The 24,215-nt window shown below is 45.0% G+C and overlaps 1 protein-coding gene across 1 annotated transcript in view; it reads left to right on the top strand.

Annotated features, from left to right (window-relative positions):
* Positions 1 to 961: 961 nt before the first annotated feature.
* Positions 962 to 24,215, top strand: part of PROC (protein C, inactivator of coagulation factors Va and VIIIa) — a 100,430-nt gene continuing 77,176 nt past the window's right edge. The window contains exons 1-4 of the mRNA XM_040427946.1: positions 962 to 1,152; positions 11,051 to 11,119; positions 20,253 to 20,413; positions 20,496 to 20,520. Of these exons, the coding sequence (XP_040283880.1) occupies positions 1,146 to 1,152; positions 11,051 to 11,119; positions 20,253 to 20,413; positions 20,496 to 20,520 (262 nt within the window). The 5' untranslated portion in view covers positions 962 to 1,145. The remainder of the gene's footprint in view (positions 1,153 to 11,050; positions 11,120 to 20,252; positions 20,414 to 20,495; positions 20,521 to 24,215) is intronic.

The following is a 24,215-nucleotide window of genomic DNA, read 5'->3' as shown; positions in this document are numbered from 1 at the left end:
AAAAGACCATTGGCTCACACTTTAACTGTAGAATTGGAATAGAGCCTGTATCCTGTCTATAAAGCATTGGCCCAGCCCCACCTACCTCAAGGAGGCCAAAAGAAATCGCCAATGGACTCAATCAAATGCCTTTTCGGCATCAACTAATAAAAGGCACATAGGGAATTTCCTGCACTTAGCATGAGATATAAGTGAGGTGGTCTTAATTGTGTTGTCCCTTGCTCCCTACCAGCCACAAAACCTCCCTGATCTCTGTGTATGACATCAGGGATCGCCCGGCCTAACCTGGTAGCCAGTATTTTAGAATAAATCTTAATATCGCAACTAATCTGGGAAATTGGGCGATGGAGCATAAAGACGGGTTCTTTTTGGGCTTCATATAGATTTAAAGGGTCACTGAGTTTTCAGTAAATTTTTGACATGTCATAGACATTTATCAAATGTTCTGATCAGTGGGGGTCTGAGTGTTTAGACACCCACCAGTTGCTAGAACGAGAAGAGAAAAGTGATTACATATACTCTTTCACCTCAGGCTTAGACTTTTTATTGAGTTTGTCTTGCTTTCTCTCACGCAGCGAGCAGAGAGAGCACGTTTTGCTAACGTTTCTCTCTCCTAGGGATCGGTTGGGGTCACAGAACTCGAACCCCCACCAACTTTTAATATGTGTCTATGATAGATCAAAAGTTTGCTGAAAACTTAGTGAGCCTTTAAATGTAGCAGATACAGAGCAGCACAATACATATTTATCACTGCACTTTGCACAACTATTAAGTGTGAGTGCTGTCAGATGTAGATAGGTAAATAACATATTTGTGGGGTTTGTATTCTAATCATCATGTTTATACCCCAATCACAATTAGTTGCTGGATGCAAATAATGCTGGAGCTTTGTTTTTTCACAAACGCGGCATACTTTGCCTGGTTTCATTCTCTCCCACACATGCTTGCAGTATTTGGAAGTTCGCATTTTGTTTGCACAAAGAGGGACAGGACACTGGGTCAATATTTGAGGTTATGGATTAACTAGAATGTGATCCACCATTTATGGCTGAAAGCGAAGTCCTGTAGTAAATTGGAGAAAAACGTACAAATCCCAATTCCAGTTACCTCCAGACTCATAAGACGCCTTCTGGATTGATGTAGAGATGAATCGTAAGTAAAACACTGTATAAGATATGGATTAGTATGTAACTGAGAAATGAGTAATGTATACTTACTGTGATTGCTACAAGCCATTTACTATTAGCTACATGCTTGACAGGGATATCTGGATCAAACAGTATTTTGAGGATACATAATGTAGAGCTATCATGTATCAATATACATAAAATATGGTTCTCAAGCTTTGTAAGGCACATTAAAGTCACATTGTAATGACCTTAACTCCTTTTATGTTGATTTTGGGTGGAGGGAGGAGAGTAGAGGGAAAGAAGGGAAACACAAGGCACAAAGTAAAATAACTGAATAAAGCCTAAGAACTATACAGCCAAGTTTTCCAAAAGTAGCACAGAGTATTGTTTTCTGCTGTGCGTAATATTATGCCTCCCAGGTACTGTTTATGACTGGATTATGTTTTGTGCGGCTGCCACTACGTATCCAGACTCATTCAACTTGATTGGGTCCGTGATCCGTCCGCACCACAAAAAATTTGAACATGTTCCGCACCGCACCTTCCGGATTGCAGACCCACCCATTCAAGTTAATAGGTCCGCATCCGTGATGCGGTGAGCACACGGCCGGTGCCCGCACATGGCAGACCCGCTGTTTGCGGGCCGCAATATGGGCATGGTCGGGCAACAGCCGTGTGCATGAGGCCTTAGATGGGTAGGGGTCCTGCCGTTGGAAATCCCACCAATGACGAGAACAGGACCCCCTGGAGCCCCCTGAAATGAACAAAGAAGCTGGTCGCGCATGTGCACAGCCTCTCTGCTTATTTCTATGGGACTTCTGGAGATAGCGGATGATTTTGTTCTCACTTGATCATTGCCCTCGGTCCTACAGGCTGCCGTACAAATTCAATAGCCATCTCTCCTGACTCCCCATACACATGCAAGTTTGGTTCAGCTGAATGTGTAGATATATTTAATGAGGAGAGCAGAGAAAGCTGCTACCTGACACTTATTTCCAGGGGCAACAAAAGGAACAGGAAAAAATATTCACGTTGCCTGCTCCTTCTCTTCCTCAACATCATCTGTCGGGGAAGAGTCAGGCGCTCCCACACACATTAGACTATTGACCAAGTCCCCCGTTCTTAGTGGGTTCGACGAACAATACATTAAAGGGGTTATCCAATCCTAAAAAAGCCCCCCCCCCCATATGCCGGGCCCCCAACGCTAAATATACTTAACCCGCTGCCGGCGCCGTTCCTGGTCCCTGCACCGCCGCTGCTGCTTCTCCCCGTGCCCGAATTAAAACATCCAGTGCCTGAAAAGGGGGGCAGCCAATGGCAGGCGGGGATGGGGATGCTAGGGAGGCTCGTCCCCGTCCCTGCTTGCCATTGACTGCCCTTCCCCCCCCCCCCCCCCAACATTGGATGTTTTCATCCGGGGAGAAGCAGCAGCGGCGGTTCAGGGACCAAGAACGGCGCTGGGTAAGTATATTCAGCGTGGGGGGACGACATATGGGGGGGCTTTTTTTAGGATTGGATAACCCCTTTAATGTGTCTTTAGTGTTAATGAAGTGTTATTATATGCAAATGAGCTTTCTAGGAGCAACGGAAATGTTGCTGTTAATCCTAGAGGCTCTGCTCTCTCTGCATTTGCTGTGACCTCTGCACTTTAATTGACAGGACCAGGCAGAGTAAAAGTGATCATGCCTGATCAATCAAAATAGAGAGGGTACGGCAGTTGCGGATAGAGCAGAGCCTCTAGGTGTAATGGCAACACCCCGATTGCTCCTAGAAGCTCATTTCCATATATTAACACTTCACGTGCCCGCATTGCTGAGAAAAATGAACGTGGGACAAACACAGATGCCTTCAGCTGCCAAGCGCACATACAACAGGTCAGCGAGTGTCATAGGTACAGAACTGCTGACTGATGTCCGGGGGGCGAACAAGCATTTACTGTTTACACAGGAGGATGTGCTGCCGACATGTTGATTGCATGTGCTGCACACACAATGTATTACCCAAAAATGAACATTCTTCATGACTGTCAGGTTATCTGCAGCACATTTAAATGAGCCAGTTATCGGGAACAAGTGATGTTAGGAATGTTTGTGCCGTATGTTTTTTTTTTTGCCTTTCTCTGGATCAACTTGCAGGATAACAGGCTGAACTGGATGGACAGATGTCCTTTTTCAGCCTCACAAACTTTGTTACTATAATTGTCCCAATCCTCAGCCCATATAAATAGGCCTCAAAGTTGTCTAAAGGCTGTTTCACACGAGCGAGTCCATTGCGGGAATCACGCTCCATGTGTAAATGTGATCCTTCGCTCTGGATTGCAGGAGCACACGGCATTATCATGATTTATAATGCTATGTGTCTCTGCTTGACCTTATTTCTACAGAATCATACTGACAGCTTTATGTCACTATGATTCTGTGGAAAAAAGACCATGCAGAGACACACAGCGTTATAAATCATGATAATGCCGCGCGCTCCTGCAAGTCCAGAGCGGAGGATCACACTCACACACGGAGCGCGATTCCCGCAATGGACTCGCTCGTGTGAAACAGCCCTAACGCTTTACTCTTTTTTAACTTTCATTCCCAGCCGGTTGTAGTGGTTGAAAAAAAAAAAGAAAAACATACTATAATTTTCACTCGTCAATGCCTATTTAGATAACTCATTTTTTTTTTTTGCTTTATTGTTAGTTGATTTTACTTGGGGTCTTGGTCTTTTTTTCGGCTTCTCTGTTATTTTTATTTCTGTTCACAGACCTGACATATTACTTTGTGCTCCTTTATTACCCCATGTACTTTTTCACCTCCCCCCTCTAATACTTCCCCCACCCCAATTCCTTCCCTTTTTCCCTCTCTCTCCTTCTATTTTAGGCTAATATTTGAGGCAGGCCTGAGCCAATCAGTTCTTTCTTCTTTGTTTCGATCATTATGTATGTACAGATTTCTTCTGTTGATGACTTGTAGTTGGGCCTTGGCTTTGCCTCTTGTCTGTAATTATCTTTTTTTATCAAAATAAAGATTATACACAAAAAAATAAACAAAGAAAACATACTCACCTGCACCCCGCTGCTTTTTTTTGGGTCCTTGGCTCCCTTTCTGGACCCCAACCTGATGGGGTCATGTGTGCCACTGCAACCAATGACTGGTCTCAGCAGTCATGTGTCTCCAAGCCTCACATTACTGCTGGGTCATGTGCTACTTGGGGACACGTCAATGCTGAGGTCAGTCATTGGCTGCTGCGATGCAGGTGGTGACCCTGTCTGTTTGAAGGGGAGCTAGGGACTCAGATCCAGAACGGAGCAGCGGGGAGCAAGCGAGTATGATTTTTTTTCAACAGACTGGGGATGAAAGTTTTTAAAAAAAGGGCCAAAGAGTCAGATAACCCCTTGAAGCTTTGACCCACCATAGAGGAGCCTACCGTTTTCGAAATAATTTGAAATACAGGCAGAGTGTGGAAACCTGCAAGTGGCAGCAGAGCAGGCACCTGAGATAAATGCTGGCAGACAGGTCATATGGTCGAGAGCAAACAGTACCCAGAATTTTGCCTTATCTAGCTTTTTACCAAATAAGATGGCATAGCCTGGATGTGGCATATCTCTACCACAGTTTAATTTGCATGTGTGATGATGGTATAGGATTTTTGCTGCACAGCCAGACTGCATGGAAGGACGAATAGGGCAATTGTCCAACGTACTACTAAGTACTAATTTCTTATGAAGTACAATTTCATTGTGTATACAGTAGAGTTTGACATTTGTGGGTAAATGTTCACTGGAATCCACACAGTTTACCCAATATATTTACCTCTGATGTAATTGGACATTGTCTGTTTGCTGTGTCTCAGTAAAAATTGTTTATCTGTGGCTAGGAACAAATGTGGCCATTTGCACAACTACCAGAAAGCACACTGCCATTCTTCTTCTGCCTTCTGCTGCTCCCCCTAGGCATAGCTGCTGGCTGTTAATAGTCATTCATACTATGTGACTAGCATAGCCACACAGTTCTTTTTACCAGGAATAAGCTGATTTTGCATGTTGGCTTGTGGTGAGCACATATGCTTGTTGCAAGCACATAAGAACGTGCTGAGCAAGAAGGCAATTCTGGAGAAGGGACCGTTCCTTCCTGATGATTGCCTGTTCGTCAGTGGATTTAAAAAGCTACATTTACATGCAGGGGCGGACTGGGAACTAAAAGTGGCCCCATGTTGTAGGTGGGTCCAAATTGACATATGTAGGCATCACCAGCAATACCATAGTACAGAACACTATGAACCAAATACCACAGTGTAGCACAAAATACTGTCACCTGCGCCACAGTATTTAACTGAGGATGACGATACAGTTGAATTGAGGAGGGCACCATGTATCCGGTTGGTGAATGTGAAGAGGGCTTGAGTGGCCCCAAGGTATCGGCCCACAGGGAAATTTCCCTGTAGGGTTTATGGCCAATCTGCCCCTGTTTACATGCAGAGATCACCTCCACAGGGAACAAGCGATGGTTACTGCAGTCGTTGTCCTCATACAGATAAATTTTGTCTAGGCAGCAGATCGCTCTTCACACAGCACAATCTGCTGTCCAGAAACAAGGATTTAGGGCTCGTTCACACGACTGTATGGCTTTTTCAGTGTTTTGCGGGCCGTTTTTAAAGGATCAGCTTTTTCCTTTTTTGTTTCAGTAGTGTTTCCGGTTCCATTCCGTTTTTCTGTTCCGTTTTTCCGTATGGCATATACAGTAATTACATTAAAAAAATTGGGCTGGGCATAACATTTTCAACAGATGGTTCCGCAAAAACGGAACGGACATGGAAGACATACGGAGTGCATTCTGTATGTGTTCCGGTTTTTTTGCGCACCCATTGACTTGAATGGAGCCACAGAACGTGATTTGCGGGCAATAATAGGACATGTTCTATCTTTGAACGAAACGTAAATGCAGAAACGGAATGCATACGGAGTACATTCCGTTCTTTTTGTGGAACCATTGAAATGAATGGTTCCGTATAAGGACCATATACGGAACTAAAAAAACGGCTCATATACGGAACGCAAAAAACGTTCATGTGAACGAGCCCTTAATGTGATGCACAAGCGATGAATTCATCCAACGAGCGAGTGTTTTGCCCGTTCTTCGAATGATTGGCGGCATATTTACATGTTCTTAGTAGCGTTTGTTCCCAATAATCAGCCCAACAATTGTGCAGTGTAAATTTTGTTTGCAGACCTTTATTATATCAATATAGTAGCCTCTCCCCAAAGAAAAAAGATGGTATAGCCATTTTAGTCCTGTAAAATGCATCCATAGGAGAGCTGGATAGGACTAAACATGGCATCTAGAGATGAGCGAATTTTTTATATTTTTAAATTCGTTCACGCTTTTTTTACTGATATAAGCTGAATTGCGTTATGGATTCCGTTACCAAAGACCATAACGCTATTCTATGAATGAATGCATAACGGAATGCCTTTAGAGGCATTCCGTTATTCATTCCGTCATAATAGAAGTCTATGGGCTGCAAAATGGATCCGTCCCGTTTCCGTTATGCAGGGGAGTCCTCTCCAATCATGTGAGCTAGCTTTTAGCTAACTGCCCAGATATCTAACAGCTGAATAGTAGTGCATTTGAGAGAAAAACATATACTGTATATACAGTATTACGACCTGTAGCAGCACCACAACATCATGTCTGTCAATGTCTATGCAGAAGCAGATCTGTGTGTGTTGTTTGGTTTTTTAAACTAAACTTTATTAACAACATTACAACATCAACTAGAAACAGGTAGCCATCTTACAACATCGTCTAGAGCAGTGGTCGGCAAAGTGCGGCTCGCGAGCCACAAGCGGCTCTTTTGATCCTTGAATGCGGCTCTTTGGTTTGGACTGGCGGGTGGGCGGCCGCGCAGCCATATCGCGCCGCTCAAGCTGCTTGCAAAATGTCCGTCATGCGCCTCCTGCCCTGTCTGTCTGCTCCTTCCACTTTATGAATGAAGCAGGCAGGCGGGGCAGGAGGCGCATGACGGAGGGTGAGATGTCATGCTGCGCACAGCAGCAGAAGGGCGGGCAGCGGCGGACTTTTGTCAGAACACCGGCCATGTGAGGAGTGGTGAAGAGGCCGCCGCTCAGGAGGAGCGAAATGTCCTGCAGCAGAAAGGTAGGAGCTGCCCCCGATGTGTGCACTGCACTGGCCCCGCCGCAAGTGTCCCTGCCTCCTCCCTTCCCCCCACTAATACATTACTTTACTTACTGCAGGGCACTTATGGGGGATATCTGTGGAGGGCACTTATGGGGGATATCTGTGGAGGGCAATTATGGGGGATATCTGTGGAGGGCACATATATAGCATCTTATGCTATATATGCGTCATCCATAGATATCCCCCATAAGTGCGTCATCCACAGATATCCCCCATAAGTGCGTCATCCACAGATATCCCCCATGAGTGCGTCATCCACGGATATCCCCCATGAGTGCGTCATCCACGGATATCCCCCATGAGTGCGTCATCCACGGATATATCCCCCATGAGTGCGTCATCCACGGATATATCCCCCATGAGTGCGTCATCCACAGATATCCCCCATAAGTGCGTCATCCACAGATATCCCCCATAAGTGCGTCATCCACAGATATCCCCCATAAGTGCGTCATCCACATCTGCAGACAAGTTTAATAAAAGTAAAAAATGATAAAGATAAAATGAAATAATAATCAAGATCCAAATAAAAGAAAGTACATATAAAAGTATTCAAAAACACACTCTGGGCTCATGCCCACGAATGTAAGGGCGCCGTGCCTGTGCTGCGGACCGCAAATAGCGGTCCGCAATGCACGGACACAGACCATGGGGCAGCTGCATGAGGATCGCGGACTCATTCACTTGAATGGGGTTCGCGATCCGCATCCGACTGCCCGCACCGCAAAAAAGTAGCGCATGCTGAAGTGAATGGGTCCATGATGCGTGCTGCACACGGCCGTGTGCAGCCCGCATCATGGACCCATTCACTTCAATGGGTCCAGGATCCGGGATATGAGTGCTACAGTGTGCTTCCGTGGTGCTTTTGGCTGTGCCTCCGCACCGCAAAAAAGTAGTGCATGCACTACCTTTTTGCGGTGCGGAGGCACAGCCAGAAGCACCACGGAAGCACTCTGTAGCACTCATATCCCGGATCCTGGACTCATTGAAGTGAATGGGTCCTTGATGCGGGCTGCACACGGCCAGTGCCCGTGTATTGCTGACCCGCCGTATGCGGCCTGCAATATGGCAACGGCGGGCACACGGTCGTGTGCATGAGCCCTAATAGTCCTCACTGGTACTGTTGACGCAATATTTTAGGTTTTAAAAATGTGGCTCTCGAAAGAAATTTCAATCGTGGTTTTGGCGATATTTGGCTCAGTTGACAAAAAAGTTTGCCCACCACTGGTCTAGAGTCACCATGTAAATACACACAGTATTGTATAGTAGTTACTGTAATAACCACAATAAAAAAAATCATGATTCCACCACTAGTCCTATTTACTTATCACATGGATGTATCCTGTGTGCTGACCCAGCACATGTATGTCATGTAAGGCCGAGTTCACACGAACGTGTATGACCCGTGCCCGTGCTGCGGGCCGCAATACACGGCCACAGTCCCGTGTGCTTTCCGCATCACGGATGCAGACCCATTCACTTCAATGGGTCCGCAAATCCGGAAGCACGGAATGGGACCCCTCGGAAGCACTACGAAGCGCGGGTGCAATGTGTGAGGTGAACGCATTGCACCCGCACTGAATCCTGACCCATTAATTTCAATGGGCATGTGCACATGAGCGATGTGTAAATCGCAGCATGTTCTATATTCTGCGTTTTTCACGCAACGCAGGCCCAATAGAAGTGAATGGGGCTGCATGAAAATCGCATAGCATCCGCAAGCAAGTGCAGATGCAATGCGATTTTAACGGATGTTTGCTAAGAAGACGAGGGATGAGCAACCTGGGACCCCATTTACTTTATTATTTTCCATTATAACATGGTTATAATGGAAAATTTTAGCATTCTTTAATACAGAATGTGCTGGCCCCCCAGAGCGTTTAGCTTGGGGGACACATGGGGGCAATGGCACCATATATGTCATATATATGTGTAGGTTGGTCCCCCCTCCCCCCCTTTTTCTGTTTTTCCCGCTCTTTCTTTTACAGATTTTACCTCAAGTTTGTGATAATCCAGTTATCAGCTGGTTTGTTCTGGTTTACCTGTAAGCTGTAGTGTCAGCCTAAGATCACAGCTGATTGGTTTATGTTATTGCTGAGGGTGATTTCAAGGCCTCTGGTTGGCGGGAATCTTCTGGTCCTTAAATTGCGGTTTCGGCGGCGCTTCTGGGCCAGTGTTAAGAAGACCGGATGGTATTGCTTATGTCGCTTTGCTTTATTAGAGGGGCTGTGTCACTCAGCTATTGCTGTGTGGATTTCGGTAATTTTTAGTTTCCAATGGTTATTTATTTAATGGAATTAATGGTTTTAATTATTAATTTATTAAAGTATGTTAATTTTTAATTGGTTACCCTTAATAAAGCATTGAGGCAAGTTTTATTCCACAATAAAGTGTTTGTCATCATTTATTAGAGGTTAAGGATGTGTTTATTAAAGTTGAAGGGTGTCATTTGCATCCATGCAAAGTGAAATGTCAATTGAGGGTAAAAAAAAATATAAAAACGTTACAGTACTCAGCTCATCCACTTGATCGCTCAGCCGGGATCCTCTTCTATGTTCTTGTTGAAGGACCTGCAAAAGGACCTTCACTGACGTCATCGCACGCGATTTTGCGGACCGCACATTGCCGGCACTAATAGAATATGCCTATTCTTGTCCGCAAGAATAGGACATGTTCTATTTTTTTCGGGAAAGGAATTGCGGACCCGGAAGTGCACATCGTGCTGCCCCATAGAAATGAATGGGTCCGCAATTCCGTTCCGCAAAATGCGGAACGAAATTGCGGACGTGTGAATGGACCCTAAATGATAAGAAAAGACCAAGGAGAATGGGCAGTAGGGAAAGGAAAGGAGGGGGAGGGAGGGATAATAAGGTTATAGTATAGTATAACATCTTGTAGGCCAATCTAGAGATATAAGAATCGAATCAGCAATCATGACTGATGTTGGACAGAACCCGGTCGGCTGTTCAAATTCATATGTACATATAATGTCAATTCCATTTCTCATAATGTGGTAGCAATGGACTGCCATGTGGACCATATCTGTAGGAATTGTTCGTGAGTCCCCTCAATCCAGCTGGACATTTCCTCAAACTGACAGATCTGGTTCATTTTAGCTACCCATTCCAGAACTGGAGGGTGAGGGTCTAACCAGTGCAGGGGAATTAGTGTTTTTCCAGGCGCAATAAAGTGCATAATAGGAATGTGATTATCTGCCTTAAAGGGGTTCTCTTGACTTTTAATATTGATGACCTATCCTCAAGATAGGTCATCAATATCAGATCGCCTTTAAGGCAAAGATTTGAGGAACAATCAACTAACCAGAGGGAAGGTAACCAGGAGCCTGAATTTTGACGGCTAGATCAGGACTAACGGCAGCAATGACAACATCAGGGTGAAGAATATTACCAGGTTCATTATCAATAGAATCACAAGTACCAAAACTATGTGATAAAGCATCCGTCTTCACATTACCAGACCCAGGACGAAAAGTAACAATAAAGTTAACTGGGTAAAGAACAAGGCCCATTGTGCTTGCCTATGATTCAAGCATTTCTCAGTATCCAGATACATCAGGTTTTTGTGATCTGTAAGCACAGTAATTTGGTTCTGAGACCCTTCTATAAGAAGTGCCGTCACTCCTCAAAGGCCCAGAGGATAGGTTATCAGTTCTAAAGTTTTGGAAAACCCCTTTAATATTTTATAATAATATTCTCTTCTGCTCTATCTACAGATTCACTGTCCCTGAATATTTTGTGGTTGGTCATTCTGAGTGCTATCCCACTGTATCCTACAAGTTCAAGTAAGTATGTCCCGAAGGTTTAGTCAACTGAGTTGGCCTATTTGGGATCTATCTATCCTTCAGTGTGAAACTTTTATTATATTCATTCCCTTATTTCCACTAGATTGTGTGGCATTTGTGCTCATTCAGCCTAATGTCGGGCACTGATGTTGGACAAGGGCCGGCTTGTAGTCAGTGGTCCAATTCATCCCCTAGGTGTTGGGTGGGGTTGATTTCACGGCTTTGTGCAATCACACAGGTTCCACCACATCAAACTTGTCTTAATGGGTCTCACTTTATGCACAGGGGCGCAGTCATTTATGCTTCCACTATGTTGGAAGCGTACAATTATCTAAAAAGAGTTAGTATGCTTCATCAGAAATAACAGGCCCAGCCCAAACCCTGAAAACCAGCCCTATAATATTTTCTCTCCTCCACTAAACTTTATAGTTGGCAAAATGCAGTCAGGCAGGTAACGTCCTCTTGGCATTCACCAAGGTGATCTTATGCTTGGTATCACACAAAGAAACTTATTTCAAGAAGTTAATGATTTTTTTGGCCTTGGTGCCCACACTAGATTCCCAGTCCCACTAATGGTGCATCCTTCTCCTCTACTTTTAATATGATGTGGAGGCTGAAATTCCCCAGCACTCCCAGGGTTCTTTCAAATGTGTTGTCTTTTATGTCCTTTATTAAAGGAAAACACATTTGAAAGAACCCTGGAAATGCTGGGGAATTTCTTTATTTTATTATTTGGATGCTGAATCACACCCATGGCTGCTAGCACACCATTACTTCATTTGCACACATTGCTGCCTGGTTTAGTCTATTGCTATCTAGCTAGCTATCATCTATCTACCTATGCTATATCTATCTACAGTATCTATCTATCTATCTATCTATCTATGGAAGGTGGAGTGCACCTCTTCTTTGTAAACCTGACATTGTGAGACCTAGATCCAACAGTCTTGGAGGGATCGCATCCAACTTCACTTTGACAGTGCTGCTGACTTTTTCTTTTTTAGTATCTATCTCATTTATTAAAGGGGTTCTCCTGCTCATAACACTTACCTCTTATCCACAGGATAGGGGATGTGTTTTATTGCTGGAGTCCGACCACTGGGACCTTCAGCGATCATGAGAATGGGGGTCCGCAAGTGCTGGCAAGGGTCCCATGTGAATGGAGCAGTGCATGCGTGATCACCACTCCATTCACTTCCATACGGCTGCCGCGTACAGCACTAGCAGCAGTCCCATACATGTAAGGCCTCCTGAAAATGGCCATGCTGCTGCCGTAGACAAATCCAGACCCAATCAACTTGAATGGGTCCATGATCCGTTCGCACTGCAAAAAATAGAACATGTTCTATTTTTTTGCAGTGCTGAGGCACGGAGAGAAACCCCACAGAAGTACTCCATTGTGCTTCTCCAGGTTCCGTGCCTCTGTTCCGCATATCACCTTCTGGATTGCAGACCCATTCAAGTGAATGGGTCCGCATCCGTGATGCGGTGAGCTCACGGCTGATGCCCGCATATTGCAGACCTGCTGTTTGTGGTCCGCAATACAGCAATGGCTGAGCAACGGCTTTGTGCATGAGGCCTAAGGCTGAGTTCACACTTCAGTTATTTGATAAGTTATTTTCAACAGTGATTGTAATCCAAAACTAGGTGCGAGTCAAAAACACAGATCAGGTGCAGATCTTTCCCTTATACCTTATCTCTGTGTAGGCTTCACTACGGGTTTTGGCTCACAATAACTGATGGAAAAAACTGACCAAATAACTGAAGTGTGAACTCAGTCTAAATGAAGCAGTGGTCACATGTGCGCATCAAAGCTCCACTTACATAGGGCACTTGCAGACCAACATTTTCATGATCTCTGGGGTCTTAACAGTCAGACCCCCTAGTGATCACTTATCCCCTATCCTATGGGTAGGCCAGTCTGGGCAGATATACGTAGACTGCTGTTACAAATGCCAGTCTTAGTATAAGGTCCATTAGCACAGAATAAACATTTATCATCTATCCTGTCGGAAGGGAGTGTTATAAGTGGGATAACCCCTTTATGGAAGCTTTCTGAGGATGCCAATTTTTTTAAGAGACACAGGCCTCTTAATATATGTGGTACTTTTTCAAATCTACATCATAGCTATGAGCTGGCATAAATTTGAACTATCATTTACACCAGTTTCCATAGTCACTTTTGTCAATTATGGACAAGGCTTACCATAGGCCTGGGACAGCCCAAATTTGCAGGGACTGTCTCTAGAAAATGAAGAACAGTCACTGCAAATTCTAAACTGTTGGGAACTGTGCTAGCACTGATTGGCTGTGGCTCAGCTATTCAGAGTTAAGACATAATTTGAACACTGCTCTCCTGGCAGGTCACTACAGTATCTCAGTGTAGTAGGGCTGAGCTGTGTTCATCTTGCATTTCCCATGTTTGGAAGACTCCCGGTGAGATACACCACCACACAGGCTGGTGACAGTCTTCTGGTGAGCCAGTCCTACTGCTTACACTTGTCCTGGATCATGTGATTAAAGGGGTTTTGCAAGAATGGGGGTGGCCTGACTTGCAAAAGGAAGCTTACTTACCTGCTTTCCTGCTCCTTCCCCTCCCGGCCTGTGATGCTCCACTACACTTCCTTGCCAAAAACATCCGATTTGACGCAGCTTGCAGTCAATCACATGTAATTGCATGTAATTAAAAATTTAGCATAGCAATTGAGCTATTTAACCACTTAAGGACCACAGGTTTATACCCCCCTAAAGACCAGGCCCTTTTTTACAAATCGGCACTACACTACTTTCACCGTTTATTGCTCGGTCATGCAACTTACCACCCAAATGAATTTTACCTCCTTTTCTTCTCACTAATAGAGCTTTCATTTGGTGGTATTTCATTGCTGCTGACATTTTTACTTTTTTTGTTATTAATCGAAATTTAACGATTTTTTTGCAAAAAAATGACATTTTTCACTTTCAGTTGTAAAATTTTGCAAAAAAAACGAGATCCATATAGAAATTTTGCTCTAAATTTATAGTTCTACATGTCTTTGATAAAAAAAAAATGTTTGGGTAAAAAAAAAATGGTTTGGGTAAAAGTTATAGCGTTTACAAACTATGGTACAAAAATGTGAATTTCCGCTTTTTGAAGCAGCTCTGACTTTCTGAGCACCTGTCATGTTTCCTGAGGTTCTACAATGCCCAGACAGTACAAATACCCCACAAATGACCCCATTTCGGAAAGTACACACCCTAAGGTATTCGCTGATGGGCATAGTGAGTTCATAGAACTTTTTATTTTTTGTCACAAGTTAGCGGAAAATGATGATTTTTTTTTATTTTATTTTTTTTCCTACAAAGTCTCATATTCCACTAACTTGTGACAAAAAATAAAAACTTCTATGAACTCACTATGCCCATCACGAAATACCTTGGGGTCTCTTCTTTCCAAAATGGGGTCACTTGTGGGGTAGTTATACTGCCCTGGCATTCTAGGGGCCCAAATGTGTGGTAAGGAGTTTGAAATCAAATTCTGTAAAAAATGACGAGTGAAATCCGAAAGGTGCTTTTGGAATGTGGGCCCCTTTGCCCACCTAGGCTGCAAAAAAGTGTCACACATCTGGTATCTACGTACTCAGGAGAAGTTGAGGAATGTGTTTTGGGGTGTCATTTTACATATACCCATGCTGGGTGAGATAAATATCTTGGTCAAATGCCAACTTTGTATAAAAAAATGGGAAAAGTTGTCTTTTGCCAAGATATTTCTCTCACCCAGCATGGGTATATGTAAAATGACACCCCAAAACACATTCCCCACCTTCTCCTGAGTACGGCAATACCAGATGTGTGACACTTTTTTGCAGCCTAGGTGGGCAAAGGGGCCCATATTCCAAAGAGCACCTTTCGGATTTCACAGGTCATTTTTTACAGAATTTGATTTCAAACTCCTTACCACACATTCGGGCCCCTAGAATGCCAGGGCAGTATAACTACCCCACAAGTGACCCCATTTTGGAAAGAAGACACCCCAAGGTATTCCGTGAGGGGCATGGCAAGTTCCTAGAATTTTTTATTTTTTGTCACAAGTTAGTGGAAAATGATGATTTTATTTTATTTATTTTTTTTCATACAAAGTCTCATATTCCACTAACTTGTGACAAAAAATAAAAACTTCCATGAACTCACTATGCCCATCAGCGAATACCTTGGGGTCTCTTCTTTCCAAAATGGGGTCACTTGTGGGGTAGTTATACTGCCCTGGCATTCTAGGGGCCCGAATGTGTGGTAAGGAGTTTGAAATCAAATTCTGTAAAAAATGACCTGTGAAATCCGAAAGGTGCTCTTTGGAATATGGGCCCCTTTGCCCACCTAGGCTGCAAAAAAGTGTCACACATCTGGTATCTCTGTATTCAGGAGAAGTTGAGGAATGTGTTTTGGGGTGTCTTTTTACATATACCCATGCTGGGTGAGATAAATATCTTGGTCAAATGCCAACTTTGTATAAAAAAATGGGAAAAGTTGTCTTTTGCCAAGATATTTCTCTCACCCAGCAGGGGTATATGTAAAATGACACCCCAAAACACATTCCCCACCTTCTCCTGAGTACGGGGATACCAGATGTGTGACACTTTTTTGCAGCCTAGGTGGGCAAAGGGGCCCATATTCCAAAGAGCACCTTTCGGATTTCACAGGTCATTTTTTACAGAATTTGATTTCAAACTCCTTACCACACATTTGGGCCCCTAGAATGCCAGGGCAGTATAACTACCCCACAAGTGACCCCATTTTGGAAAGAAGAGACCCCAAGGTATTCGCTGATGGGCATAGTGAGTTCATGGAAGTTTTTATTTTTTGTCACAAGTTAGTGGAATATGAGACTTTGTATGAAAAAAAAAAAAAAAAAAAATCAGCATTTTCCACTAACTTGTGACAAAAAATAAAAAATTCGAGGAACTTGCCATGCCCCTCACGGAATACCTTGGGGTGTCTTCTTTCCAAAATGGGGTCACTTGTGGGGTAGTTATACTGCCCTGGCATTTTCCAGGGGCCCTAATGTGTGGTAAGTAGGTAAATGACCTGTGAAATCCTAAAGGTGCTCTTTGGAATATGGGCCCCTTTGCCCACCTAGGCTGCAAAAAAGTGTCACACATGTGGTATCGCCGTATTCAGGAGAAGTTGGGGAATGTGTTTTGGGGTGTCATTTTACATATACCCTTGCTGGGTGAGAGAAATATCTTGGCAAAAGACAACTTTTACCATTTTTTTATACAAAGTTGGCATTTGACCAAGATATTTCTCTCACCCAGCATGGGTATATGTAAAATGACACCCCAAAACACATTCCCCAACTTCTCCTGAGTACGGCGATACCAGATGTGTGACACTTTATTGCAGCCTAGATGCGCAAAGGTGCCCAAATTCCTTTTAGGAGGGCATTTTTAGACATTTGGATACCAGACTTCTTCTCACGCTTTGGGGCCCCTAGAATGCCAGGGCAGTATAAATACCCCACATGTGACCCCATTTTGGAAAGAAGACACCCCAAGGTATTCAATGAGGGGCATGGCGAGTTCATAGAAATTTTTTTTTTTTGGCACAAGTTAGCGGAAATTGATATTTTTAATTTTTTTCTCACAAAGTCTCCCGTTCCGCTAACTTGGGACAAAAATTTCAATCTTTCATGGACTCAATATGCCCCTCACGGAATACCTGGGGGTGTCTTCTTTCCGAAATGGGGTCACATGTGGGGTATTTATACTGCCCTGGCATTCTAGGGGCCCTAAAGCGTGAGAAGAAGTCTGGAATATAAATGTCTAAAAAATTTTACGCATTTGGTTTTCCTTGAGGGGTATGGTGAGTTCATGTGAGATTTTATTTTTTGACACAAGTTAGTGGAATATGAGACTTTGTAAGAAAAAAAAAATAATAATTCCGCTAACTTGGGCCAAAAAAATGTCTGAATGGAGCCTTACAGAGGGGTGATCAATGACAGGGGGGGTGATCAATGACAGGGGGGTAATCAATGACAGGGGGGTGATCAATGACAGGGGGGTGATCAGGGAGTCTATATGGGGTGATCACCACAGTCATTGATCATGCCCCTGTAAGGCTTCATTCAGACGTCCGGATGCGTTTTGCGGATCCGATCCATCTATCAGTGGATCCGTAAAAATCATGCGGACGTCTGAATGGAGCTTTACAGGGGGGTAATCAATGACAGGGGGGTAATCAATGACAGGGGGGTGATCAGGGAGTCTATATGGGGTGATCACCACAGTCATTGATCACGCCCCTGTAAGGCTTCATTCAGACGTCCGGATGCGTTTTGCGGATCCGATCCATCTATCAGTGGATCCGTAAAAATCATGCGGACATCTGAATGGAGCTTTACAGGGGGGTGATCAATGACAGGGGTGTAATCAATGACAGGGGGGTGATCAGGGAGTCTATATGGGGTGATAACCACAGTCATTGATCACGCCCCTGTAAGGCTTCATTCAGACGTCCGGATGCGTTTTGCGGATCCGATCCATCTATCAGTGCATCCGTAAAAATCATGCGGACATCTGAATGGAGCTTTACAGGGGGGTAATCAATGACAGGGGGGTGATCACCACAGTCATTGATCATGCCCCTGTAAGGCTTCATTCAGACGTCCGGATGCGTTTTGCGGATCCGATCCATCTATCAGTGCATCCGTAAAAATCATGCGGACATCTGAATGGAGCTTTACAGGGGGGTAATCAATGACAGGGGGGTGATCACCACAGTCATTGATCATGCCCCTGTAAGGCTTCATTCAGACGTCCGGATGCGTTTTGCGGATCCGATCCATCTATCAGTGCATCCGTAAAAATCATGCGGACATCTGAATGGAGCTTTACAGGGGGGTGATCAATGACAGGGGTGTAATCAATGACAGGGGGGTGATCAGGGAGTCTATATGGGGTGATCACCACAATCATTGATCATGCCCCTGTAAGGCTTCATTCAGACGTCCGGATGCGTTTTGCGGATCCGATCCATCTATCAGTGCATCCGTAAAAATCATGCGGACATCTGAATGGAGCTTTACAGGGGGGTGATCAGGGAGTCTATATGGGGTGATCACCACAGTCATTGATCATGCCCCTGTAAGGCTTCATTCAGACGTCCGGATGCGTTTTGCGGATCCGATCCATCTATCAGTGGATCCGTAAAAATCATGCGGACGTCTGAATGGAGCTTTACAGGGGGGGTGATCAATGACAGGGGGGTAATCAATGACAGGGGGGTGATCAGGGAGTCTATATGGGGTGATCACCACAGTCATTGATCACGCCCCTGTAAGGCTTCATTCAGACGTCCGGATGCGTTTTGCGGATCCGATCCATCTATCAGTGGATCCGTAAAAATCATGCGGACGTCTGAATGGAGCTTTACAGGGGGGTGATCAATGACAGGGGGGTGATCAATGACAGGGGGTGATCAGGGAGTCTATATGGGGTGATCAGGGGTGATCAGGGGCTAATAAGGGGTTAATAAGTGACGGGGGGGGGGGGGGGTAGTGTAGTGTAGTGGTGCTTGGTGCTACTTTACTGAGCTACCTGTGTCCTCTGGTGGTCGATCCAAACAAAGGGGACCACCAGAGGACCAGGTAGCAGGTATATTAGACGCTGTTATCAAAACAGCGTCTAATATACCTGTTAGGGGTTAAAAAAAACACATCTCCAGCCTGCCAGCGAACGATCGCCGCTGGCAGGCTGGAGATCAACTCTCTTACCTTCCGTTCCTGTGAGCGCGCGCGCCTGTGTGCGCGCGTTCACAGGAAATCTCGGCTCACGCGAGATGACGCCTATTGGCGTTAGCGTAGCCTGGGGGAGCCGCCGCAATGACGCCTTTCGGCGTTACAGTTGCGGGAAGTGGTTAATAAAATGTATCTGTATAGCGCCACCTGCTATTTGTTTTTTTCCCCTTATTTTTCTGTCCTGCTCACTGAGATGGCCGCACATGCTCAGTTTTATCCTTCAACTGACTCCTGAGCTGTGATAGGAAGAGCTGAGACACGCCCCCTTACCTGCAGCAGAAAAGAGACTCCCCTTGAGCTGCCAGCTTGGTATAAATCTAGCAGAGCAGTGAATGGGGAGATCTCTGGCTCCATGTGAGGTACAGGGCTGGTTCTAGCTTTGTTAGAAAGAGACTGTCATGCACTATATGAAGTCTGATTTAATTTTTTTACATTATGCATGAGATAAACTCCTTTAATTATTATTTGTGTCATAGTAAAAATCTTGCACCCTCAAAGTAATCAGCAAATCAAAGTGATCAAATGGTACAAAGCCTCCTAAAATCCATTTGAATTCCAGGTTGTAATGCAACAAAACACCAATGAAATTAATACTTTCATAAGGCAGTGTATTTATAGGAACAGTGATGGGAGGCAAAGATTTATACAATACACAGTTGTGGACTTTACCACCACACAAACCATGCAATGCTTGGGGCCCTAGAGATAAGGGGGCCCTTGCTGGCTACAAGCAGTTGGCTTAAAAAAAAAAAACAGACTAAGGGCTCATACACACGAACGTATTTTCTTTCCGTGTCCGTTTCAGTTTTTTTCCGGATAGGATGCGGACCCATTCATTTCAGTGGGTCCGCAAAAAATGTGGACAGCACACCGTGTACTATCCGCATCCGTATGTCCGTTCCGTAGCCCCGCAAAAAAAATAGAACATGTCCTATTCTTGTCCATTTTAGGCATTGTTACTATGGATCTGCAAAAAAAAACGGATGGCATACGGATGTCATCCGTTTTTTTTTTTTTTGCGGATCCACAATTTGCGGACCGCAAAACACATACAATCGTGTGCATGTAGCCTAAAAGGGAGGATATACTGTCTATGCAGCAGGTTCAGCTGCACAGGGGCCCAGGAGGAAGAGGGGCCTGTCCCAGCTGTAGATCACTACCAGGCTGCATTACTAAGTGCCCAGGCTGCTTTACTAAGCTGAGACTGGAGCCTCGTGGGCTGATGTGGATGGGGCAGCATAGCAGTGCAATGGGGTAGGGCTTTGCTATGCAACAGGGTCCCCCAAGACATAACTTTGCTTGGGGCCCCAGAAATGCCAAATCTTCCCTTGATCTCACATAATTTTGTTTCTCTATTTCCAGTCTTTTTTAGTAGACAGGATGCAAATCGTGTACTAAAGATTCAGAAACGTGCAAATAATCTGATGGAGGAACTTAGACCGGGTAACCTAGAGCGGGAGTGCTTTGAAGAGAAATGTGACCTTGAGGAGGCCAATGAGGTCTTTGAGACTCGGGAAGAAACTGTAAGATGTTACAAGTGAAATGTTTACTACAGATATTCTCTATAGATCTTACTTTCATATTTTTTTATTTTTTTCCTTTCAGCTCAACTTCTGGGCAGTATACTTTGGTAAGATGGACTGAACAACATTAATATTTATTTTTCAAAATGATCTTTTGAACAATATGCACATAAGTTACCCGGAATTTTGATATTGATGGCCTATCCTCAAAATATGTCATAAATATCAGATAGCCGAGGGTACAATCAGCTGTATGAAGAGGCTGTGATGCTTCTTGAGCACTTAGGCCTTTTCCTAGGCCTGAGTCGTCACAATCATCGGTCACATGGCCTAGGCACAGCTCAGTCTCATTTAAGGGAATAGGGCTGAGCTGCAATACCAAGCACAGCCACTATCCAATGTATGAGGCTGTGCTTGGTAAGCTGCGATGAGGTTGTGGTGCTCATGAAGGTTATAGTTATACAAATATGTTGTAGGGATCTGTGTACTTGCAGTGGGGTTGGCTATGACAGGTTCTCGGACTTCAGGGGGTTAAAAGTCCAAATGGTGCTTTATTTTTCATCCAGCACAACGCAATACAGGGCATCCAAGTTAACCGTCATGTGGGTGAAGCCAGAGCAGATAAAGCATAACACAAAAACATGAAATAAACACCTGCCCATCTCGGCACTAACTATACAGAGAACTTCTCTCTCACCTATGCTTTAAGTCTGTTAGGAGGATCAGGCCTTGCACAGACACACAATCAAACAGCCACAATGCTCTGACCCAGTAATAATTCCAGTAGCCACACCTGGAATGTCCTCAGGCTAGGGGGAATAGCTGTCCTGAAGTAAGGGTGTGGACTGGTAGGTCCCAACGGGATTCTGACCATTGGGACCCCGACTGGTCCTGATAGCAGGGGTCCCTTTCTCCCGATCTGATGGATTGGCAGGTCGGGCATGCAGCCTACTGCTACAGTCATACTCTATAGGACTGCCGGAAATAGGCAAGCACTGTACTCGCCTATCTCTGGAAGTTCCATAGAGAATGAGTGGAGTGGCTGTTCCATCAGATTGGTAGAATGGGACCCCCATTCTACCCCCATTCACTATGAGGTCGTAATATGTGCTTGCGACTTGCCAGCAGGGCCGGGACTAGGTTTTTTGGTGCCCTAGGCAGTTAAGGCAAATTGCGCCCCCTTCCTCCTCATACACACATAGGCCCTGATTTATTATTGCCCTGATGCCTGTTTTTGGCATAGAAAAGTTGCAAATCTACTGGATTTGTGACTTTGCAAATCATTCTACGGAATTAGTCTATGGAAAGGGGGAATGGTGAGAGCTTAGTCACATGTGGAGGTAGCCTAAAGCAGCTATCCGAGAGAGCTTTGAAAATCTTCAAGGGAGCAGACAGCTTTATACAACAAAGAAAAAAAGGTCCCTCTCTACAAATTCTGTGGGTCCTGCCCCAGGTCTTATGGTCCCAATCGGACCAGTTGTAGTGATGTGACATCCATCATTCACACGACCAATACAATCACTGGCCTCAATGGTCACATGCCATTAATGCATGTTACCACTTAGGCCAGTTACTGGCTGAGCTGTCACATAAATGACCCGATCCACAATGCTGGAATGGAGGGATCTTTATCAGGTGAGTAAAGCTTTGTTCATTGTTTATAAGCCTGTCTGCTCCGCTGAAGGTTTTTAAAACTCTCAGACAACCCAATAAAAGGGGTTGTCCAGGACTTTTTTTTTTTTAAATGTCCCCACCCCTGTACTCTAGTCCCTGCACTGATGGAGCTACACGCACCGTCGCAGACAATCACTGACCTTAGTGATGACGTGTCCCCAAGTGGCACATGACCCAGCAGTGACGTGCCACTCAGGAACACATCACCGTTGAGGCCAGTCGCTGGCTCAGCAGCTCCAAATTTAACGGCTATATATACCTTTGGGGGCAATTTTTGTTATTATTGCATTGTGCTCATATTAAGCTATAAACCTTAATTTCTAAATTGGTCTTTATTATAAAATATAGAGCCCTTTTTTCTGTATAGGGCTGAGATGCTCTAGTAGGAGGATCTGAATTTTCTCTCTGCTCCATCAGCCAGCTAATCTGACGGCTCCTTATCTCTGCTCTCTGACATTATAAACACTCATTATAGCTCCGTTCTTATCTTACTGATAAAAATGTGGCTTAAATAAGTGTTTATGACCTCTTAGTAAAGTGAAAGTAAATAGTACTATTCACACCGCTAGAAAAACAATTAACCCTTTGTGACAGAACAATTAAATATTTTTAATAAAGACCAACTGAAAAAATTACTTTTAGCCCAAAATGAGAAAAATGCAATAATAAAAAAATAATTGCCTCCGAAGGTGTGCTGCAGAGGAGCAGGAGGGTCAGTGAGGCACCTGTGGCAGGGGGGAGCAGATGAGGTAGTGAGGCACCTGTGGCAGGGGGGAGCAGAAGAGGTAGTGAGGCACCTGGGGCAGGGGGTAGCAGAAGAAGTAGTGAGGCACCTGGGGCAGGAGGGAGTAGAAGAGGTAGTGAGGCACCTGGGGAAGGGGGGAGCAGGAGGGTCAGTGAGGCACTTGGGGTAGGGGGAGCAGGAGCAGTGAGTCACTTGGGGCAGGAGGCTAGCAAAGGGGATAGTGAGGCACTTAGGGTTGGTGAAGCAGAAGGGGCAGTGAGGCACTTGGGGCAGGAAGGGAGCAGCAGGGTCTGTGAGGCACTTGGGGCAGGGGGGCAGAAGGGTAAATGATGCAACTAGCGCAGGAGAAGTTGGGAGGTACCGCCAACCTGCGGAGGAGGAGCTCCCATTCAGCAGTGTAAGGAGGCTTTCCCTTTCAAAGCAGCACACTAACCAATTAGCACTTCCCTTATCATCTTGAGGCTTACTGGTCAGCGAAACACCCAATGAGCTGATTGGTTACCCTGCTCCTTGGTAAAGAGGCAGCACCTTACAGCCGCGATCTTAGCCTTGGCTGTGCTTTTGGCTGATTTAATTGCCATTGCTGAGATTAGGACAAGAGCACCGCTCTGAAATGGGAAATAAATCTGCCAGAAGTACAGCTGGGCTGAGGTCGCACCACACAGACCAGGAAGAGTAGACAGCCTTAGGCCTCTTTCACACGGGCATCACAGATTTTGTCCGGATGCGTTGCGGGTGCATTGCTGCAAACCCACGCTAGTAGGCATACAATTTCAGTTTTTTCTGCGCGAGTGCAATGCATTTTGCACAAGCGTGATAAAAAACTGAATGTGGTACCCAGACCCGAACCCGGACTTCTTCACTGAAGTTCGGGTTTGGGTTAGGTGTTCTGTTTATTTTATTACTTTCCCTTCTAAGGCTACTTTCACACTAGCGTTCGGAGCGGGTCCATCTGATGTTTCATCAGACGGATCCGCTCCTATAATGCAGACGTTTGCATCCGTTCAGAACGGATCCGTCTGCATTATAACTTAGAAAAATTTCTAAGTGTGAAAGTAGCCTGAGCGGATCCGTTCAGACTTTACATTGAAAGTCAATGGGGACGGATCCGCTTGAAGATTGAGCCATATAGTGTCATCTTCAAGCGGATCCGTCCCCATTGACTTCCATTATAAGTCTGGACGGATCCGCTCGCCTCCGCACGGCCAGGCGGACACCCGAACGCTGCAAGCAGCGTTCAGGTGTCCACTCACTGAGCGGAGCGGAGGCTGAGCGCTGGCAGGCGGATGCATTTTCAGTGGATCCGCCTCCACTGAGAATGCATTAGGGCCGGACGGCTGCGTTCAGGGCCGCTCGTGAGCCCCTTCAAACGGAGCTCACGAG

Source organism: Bufo bufo, chromosome 4 (assembly GCF_905171765.1).
Source record: "Bufo bufo chromosome 4, aBufBuf1.1, whole genome shotgun sequence".
NCBI classification, from domain to species: domain Eukaryota; kingdom Metazoa; phylum Chordata; class Amphibia; order Anura; family Bufonidae; genus Bufo; species Bufo bufo.
The sequence above is the reverse complement of the archived record's forward strand: the minus strand, read 5'-3'. Positions and strand labels throughout refer to the sequence as shown.